At 39.4% G+C, this 7,477-nt stretch overlaps 1 protein-coding gene across 1 annotated transcript; it reads left to right on the top strand.

The window, feature by feature from the left end:
* Positions 1–2,870: 2,870 nt before the first annotated feature.
* Positions 2,871–7,184, top strand: LOC145408945 (uncharacterized). Its single transcript, XM_080279526.1, has 2 exons — positions 2,871–2,959; positions 5,576–7,184. The coding sequence occupies exon 2, from the start codon at positions 5,598–5,600 to the stop codon at positions 6,996–6,998; it is 1,401 nt and encodes a 466-aa protein (XP_080135652.1). The 5' UTR covers positions 2,871–2,959; positions 5,576–5,597; the 3' UTR covers positions 6,999–7,184.
* Positions 7,185–7,477: the final 293 nt, after the last annotated feature.

Genomic DNA, 7,477 nt, shown 5'->3' with positions numbered 1-7,477 from the left:
GTCATCACAGCCATGCAGTTGAAAGATCAGAAAAGGCAACGCTGGTCATGCAAAAAGATCAATGACGTGCAAAAAGAATCATGTTATCTAGAATCATGGGAATTTTAAGGAAAGATTGGGTTAGATTATGAAAATTAAATATTGGGCTACTAAGTCATGAAGGAAAAGGATAACGAGGCAGCAAGTCGAGGAATAATAATATGTGTGTGTGTATGTGTGTGTGTGTGTGTGTGTGTGTGATAAATTACTAAGGTTACCTTTGGCAAAATTTAAAAGAAAATGGCACAGGACAAAATAAAAGAAAATGTGACTGAAAAGGGTAACTAAAGGAAATACAAGTTGGCCGCGGTAAGGCATAAGGAAAAGGTAATTACAGAAAATAGTATGCATAATTCAGAGTAATTGTGCATGGGCGAGAAATGACGTAGGAAAAAGGAGTTAAAGAAGTGAAAAATGGGAGAATAATGTCACAGAACCAGGGTAATATGACGAATGATATACCGTAATGGAAAGTAAATGGTATAGAGCGAGAGTTGGCTAATGCAAGATGGCCTGAAACTGACATAGGACAAGTATAATAACAGAAAATGATGAATGGACGGGAAATTAAGTGGGATAGTGGGTAGCTGGATCAAACATACGCTAGATTATATCATTTCTTTTCAGCCGAACTCTGTATATGGTAACTTGTAACAGGTACTGAATTTTGTCAATATATTCCAGCATTAACCTCAAGCCACCTAGCGTGAAAGGTGGCTATCGGCATAATATTTCAGCTTTAAACATGGGAAAGAAGTTGACTTTCTGAGAATCATGTAGCCTACTCACCTCTACCTCTTCTGATGCCATATTTGCTCCTGGTGCTGCACAGATGTTCTCAGCTTGCTCCTATTCCCAGCAGCAACACCTGTTCAAACGGCATGGCAATACCCTCACTGCAGAAGCTAATACAATACGAAAAAATAAATACAGTAAAGTAAAACAAAGCCTGTTGAACGGCAAGAAACGAACGAGTTTCGAGATGTGCTGTGTTGACAATATATTCACATAATGCATAAGAATCATCTTGCGTCTTGAAGCATTTGCAGATTAATATAGTTCCCAGAGCAAGAGATAAAGAAGTGCTGATAATTACAGTTAAGCAATTAACATCAAAATAAAGAATAATTAATGACAATGAAAATGATAATCACAGTGCTTACCTCGCTACTTGTGAGATGCCATAAGTTTAAATAACATTACCGTAAGTAGCAGGATTCACGGAGATGAACAGTAATTCTCTCTCTCTCTCTCTCTCTCTCTCTCTCTCTCTCTCTCTCTCTCTCTCTCTCTCTCTCTCCTTGCCAAAGTTTTATCATTCCATTGTCGAAAAGTGGTCCTGTGATCTCCAGATTTCAGTGCTGGATTGGGCTGAGAAATTAAAACCGAGAAATTGAAATGTTTATGGTTGTAAAAATACACAATACATGTACAACAAAGGGACACCTCCTTCAGCAAATATAGTTACATTCAAACTGGTTACAAAGTGCATACAACAAAAGGTGGTGAATTTTGACACACACACACACACACACACACACACACACACACACACAGTATCTCCAGCAAATAGAGATGTACTGAGGAAACAGTTCCGGTACAGTATGCACTGAGAAACATAATTAATACAAGATTTGAAAGTAACACCTAATATAATGTGTAATCACATAGATAAATGGAAAATGTGAGTGCTTTGAAATACTTTGATAGTGTGTTGAGTAAGGATGGAAGTTTAGAGGATGAAGTGCTTGAAAGGGTACAAGAAAGAAAGGTTGTTGGTTCTTTGAAAGCAGTTATAAGAAACAGAGAAGCGAACATGGAAGTAAAATAATCGCTGCATGACAGTACCGTGATACCGACTCTAATGTGTGGAAATGAAGCTTGGATCTTGTTGGAGGGACACAAGGGTGAGAGCTGTGGAAATGAGTTTTTTCAGAGGAGCATATGTGGTCACATGGAGAGACAGCCTGACAAATGAGGAAGTGAAGGAGCGTTGTGGTGTGGATGTGGGTGAGCTAGAAAGCTGTAGGAGAAATATTCTTAGGCGGTTTGGTCATGTGGAGAGAATGGAGAGACTGACGAGGAAAGTGTGAGTGAGGTGGAGGGGGGGAGAGGGAGGGGGAGGTCAAGGATGAGATGGAGGGAAGGAGTGGAGAGGTATATGAGGGAAGGGGGTGTGAGCTGGGAACAAGGCAGTGAAATGGTGGGGGACGACGACATGGAGGCGATTTGTTTGTGCCCACCCCGTGCGGGATTAAGGCGTCTAGCAATGGATAGACAGACATAGATAAGTGAGTTTTAAACCTAGGGAAATGCAAAATCATGTTAACCAAGTCTGATGACAGACCGCTAAAGCGTTATATCAATGGTGGTTGTAAATGACGGGGAAATATCAGGTGGGGGAAGTCTTTGTTGTGATGGGGAAGTGGTTGCCCTACGAAGGTACGTCGCTGATGTTTATTACCTTCGTCAAAAGATTAATACGTTTTATCTCACACTGTACTATCGCAGATTAGACGGAGTGGGCAGATACAATGATGAGAGAACCCATGAAACAGGAAAAAGGGGGATATAAGGTACTATCCCAACTGAAGACTGTGCATTTGAGTTGCTAAGTTGCTAGGTTAGCACTTCCATATAGCGACAAATTTATACTTCTAGCGACAAGTCTAACGATGTTCTGGAAGTTTTTACCAATTTTAGCAACATTCTGGAGGTCATAGTAATTTTTTTAGTGATTTTAAAATATTTCAGTCAGTCAGTCAAGTATTCTAGCGATTCTTAAGAGCTTTAGCTGAAATTGCTAATACTGACCATCACACAGGTCTAAAAGGCAGATGAAATTTGGGAGCTGCTCGTGTATTGAAACACGTTTTTTCCTCCTCGAGTAATTTAACGTCTGATGCTGGAATAATTGCATGTGAGTATTAGCAGATTGTAAGTTGAAGCCGATGGGTGCCATGAAAAATCCTGCAGTTCGTTCATCACAATTTAATGGAGATATTCAGCCATTTGCCTAGGCCTATTTCTCGGCAAAACAATAGCTCTGTCCTTTTCACAGCACTTTTTCTTGGTTGATATCAAATCTGAGTGTCAATCTCAAGCATGTAGAGTAATGACAGTGTAGGGATACCAGTAGATTAAGTGGACAGAGTATATAGCCTAACTTAGGCCTACAGGCACTAAATATTGTTTACTGTCGTTAGAGACCTTTTACAAAACTGAAAAAGCTCTCCTGATGGATTTAGCAAAATTTGACAGGAATTATTTTAAATCTGTTTAATTCAGGTATGACACCATAACTTTGTGAAAGTAATTACCGTATAGATTACAGTTGAGCCCAAGACTTGCCCTCATGATTAGGCCTGGTTTCGTTTCGTTTCGTTTTTAAAGGCTCCAACATGCTTGCATGTGTCGGCCTTGGTTACCTAATGGCGGCTTTCCATGCTGCATGATCCATTGCAGCCTCCCTGTTCAGTCCCTTAACTCTAAGGTCACACTTAATGACCTCGTCCCATGTCTTTCTCAGTCTACCCCTCATAACCCCACCCCCAATATTAACACTTCTCACCTTCCTCACCCAATTATCATCCCCCATCCTCTCCACATGTCCAAACCACCTCAATCTACCTCTCCTCATCACAACACCAATACACTCCAGTCCCATCCTACCTCTCAACTCTTCCATTGTAATTTCTATGAAATTCTATAATGTTTATAATTATGCATTTTCAGTACTTAGTAAACCTGTTATAATTATTATTGATAATATATCAGCCTAGGACACCTGCAGCAGCATGGTTACAAACGATCTCTGAATGAGTGCATCAGTGGTGGCCTTGTCCCCCAGGCCCCATATAATTTTGACCATGTAGGGTGGCCACTAAGCTAAACCTTGAAAACTCCCAATACCTGTATCAACTTGTAAAAGACCTGCATGTAGCATCACATCTGCTTCAGTGAGAATTACTTTTGGCTTAATTATTGTTATACAAAAAACTACAGTAATGGCACAGAGGGAAACTATATCGCAAATGATCATTAGTCCATCCATCCATCCATTGCCAGACGCCATGTATCCCAAACGGGGTGGTCAAGGGCTTAGAGTTAATTGTTTTACAGGGAGGGGCACTAATCCTCCACCAACCTCACTTGACACGTAGGGATGCCAACAGCATCTGGTGTTCCCAGGCGGTCACCCATCCAAGTACTAACCAGACCCAACGTTGCTTTCATTAGCAATAAAGGGAAATATGCAATGAAATTATCAGCATGGGGCAGGCAAGTTATCAATAAATTTCCTGTTACAGTGAATCTCCGAATTAATGCGTTCCAGTTAAACCAACTTGGAATTTAGCACACAGAATCTGGTCCATTACTGCCTGATATAGGAACACCAAATCTCATGTTATTCTGGATGTGATATAACAACGAAAGTGCTTGAACTTGGGATCTGAGTGCCTTAAATCTGATCCTCTCAATTTATCAGAATATTTCAGTACTTCGGACAGGGTAGTGGCTGATTCATGCATTTCACCGAGGATTTATTGAGCTTTGATAATTAAGTTATTTACTATATATTTTAAGAAGAATGGTGTGGAAGAAGTCGGTACATCGGTGAAAGAGTAGGAAGAGGAGTATTTGAGAGAGTGCGAAAAGTGTGTGAGGATAAGGTAGCTTGAGGCACTTCTGTCAATGGTGATGAAGTCCAATACCATACACCAATTCCTCATTCAATCATGTTGCCCATTTGTGTACTGTACTATTTTGCTGTTAGCCTAATTCCTCAGTAAATTAAAGAAAAAATACCATTTAATGTTTCACTGTTATTTTTCATTTGCCAGTTCCCCTAATTTACAGGAATACCAGGTAATTATTTGGAGAAAGGAGAGTGTTAGTGAGACATATGGCAGCACTTTCCTTAGTTAAGAATGTCATCATTTCAGTGCTGGCAGTTTTATTGGATGTTAGTCAAGTGATGGACAAGATAAGTAATTGCCTTGTTGAGAGGTGTTAAGCTTTTGTAACCATTGTGAGGGATATTAATCTTGTGTAGTCACCTTGTTGAGAGATATTACACATACATAATCACCTCTCCATGTTAAGAGATACCATACTAAGCTTGTGTGGCAGAGAAAGTTAGTTTGTCAGATACAGACAGTCTTCCTTTGTAAGTGTAGGCAGTATGCAGGCAATATGCTACTTTTAAGTGAAACAGCTTGCATGTGAAACATGCTTCTGATTCATGACTGTGGGGTTGTTGTTGTTGTAGCCTCAGGTTCATTGAAATGGGAACCCATTGTAATGCAGTCTTAAGTTGCCCTTATACAGTCAACCATTCTCCTTTCAGAGAGTAAGGAAGTAGCTAAAGGATGTTTGCATGACCTTGCTCTTGAGTATATCAGTGACACCACCTGAAGATGCCTTGCTCCAGCACCATTGTGGAGTTAAAACCTTTAAGCTCACTCATACCTGACTGTAAAACAACTGTCACAAGCAGCTTCAAGTGAATTAATGGTGCTTTTGTCATCCACAGCTCAGTGATACAGTTTTAAGGCATGATGGATGTGATCATGCAGCAGGCAATACAGCATAGTGAAGGAGAGGATGTGAGTAGTAGCGAGACACAAGCCATCCCACACTCTGTCTTCACCACAACAGAAGAGAAGGAGTTCGAATATTTGGAATGTGGTGAAGCACTTGATTGTAAAAATTCTGTCATGCTTCACTCAGAAACCCGTGCAGTGGCAAAGTCTCTTCAGTGTCATGAATGTAATAAAATCTTCACCTCTAAACGTAATTTAAGTAAGCACTTGAAAATTCATTCTCCAGTTAAGCGGTTTGAGTGCTTAGAATGTGGGAAGCAGTATAGACGTAAGGAATCTCTTAATGAACATATACCGGTTCATTCTGCAGTTAAAAACTTCAAGTGTGATAAATGTGACATGTGTTTTAGATCTCAGAGACGATTATCTTCCCATCTTGTAGTCCATTCGGGAGTGAAAAAATATAAATGTTCCAAGTGTTGTAAATTGTTTTATACCAAGAGTGGCCTTAACCACCATTCTTTAACTCATGAAGAAGGTGAGGAGATGGAATGTACAGAGTGTGGAAAAGTATTTACTAGTGAGAGACTCCTGAACCAACATGTGATGGTGCATTTTACTGTAAAAAGTTTCAAGTGTGATGAATGTGAGAAATGTTTTAGAACTGAAAAAGCATTAAGTGACCATCGTGTAGTTCACACAGGAATAAAAAAATTTGAATGTGAAGAATGTTGTAAAACATTTTATACCAAAGCTGCCCTTAGGACACACTCACAGACTCATGCAGTAGTTAAGGAATTTGAGTGTCCAGAATGTGGGAAGCTATTTGTTAGCAGGAAGCAACGGAACCAACACAAACTAGTCCATTCTAAAGTGAAAAGATTTAAGTGTGATGATTGTGGTAAGCCATTCAAAACTAAGTCAGAATTAGATAACCATTTTCTAATTCACACTGGAGTGAAAAATTTTGAATGCTTGGAATGTGGAAGGTTATTTTCACGGAAAAACAACCTCAACCGCCACATGCTGACCCATACAGAAGTTAGAAAGTTTAAGTGTGATGAGTGTGGAAAACATTTTAAATCTAGATATGAAGTTTGTCTGCACAGTATCATTCACACAGGAGTGAAGAAATTTAAGTGTTCAGAATGTGATAGAGGGTTTGCTCGTAAAGCTCACCTCAACCGACACGCAAAGACTCACACTGGAGTAAAGGACTTCAAATGTGCTGAATGTGGGAAGTTGCTCTCACGGAAAGGTGATTTGGTCAAACATATGAACATCTTTCACAAGGCTTCTCCTTCTAGCTCCACTGACATACAGGCATACACAAATTCCTTGTCAGACAAACACACCGACAACAGCACCTTCACCCAGAGTCTGAGAGAGTTTAGGCATCATGATTGTGACTGATGGAGAGAGTATGTACACGTATAGTGTAACTCTGAGACAGTTTGTGCATCATGATTGTGATTGTGACTGATGGAGAATATCTGTAGTGCTGTACATGACACTGGACACAACTGTTTTATAGTATACATGCATTCAGTCTTTAAAAAAATAATAATAATAAAAAAATAAAAAAAATAAATAAATAAATCCCATCAAGACTAGTAAACTCAGAACAGTGCATACCACATTTTTGGGAACATAGCATGATGATAGTTCATCATTTTGCCAGCAAGTTATTGTTAAATTAGCACCGGCAGTACGGTAGCCCAGTTTTATTTATTTATATATTTAGGGGGAAAGTTTTTTATAAGATTGGGTTTGAAGGTGTACAACTGTACATGTTAGAGCAGATGCATCTGAAATGGCAAGTTTGCCCTAAGTTAAGTTCTCATTATAGTCATATATGTATATTCTTTTTTACATTGTTTTCTAATAAGAGT

This window comes from Coenobita brevimanus, chromosome 79 (assembly GCF_032717465.1).
Source record: "Coenobita brevimanus isolate Jiangsu-jjx chromosome 79, ASM3271746v2, whole genome shotgun sequence".
In the NCBI taxonomy this organism is placed as follows: Eukaryota; Metazoa; Arthropoda; class Malacostraca; order Decapoda; family Coenobitidae; genus Coenobita; species Coenobita brevimanus.
This window is presented reverse-complemented; position numbering and strand designations above follow the sequence as displayed.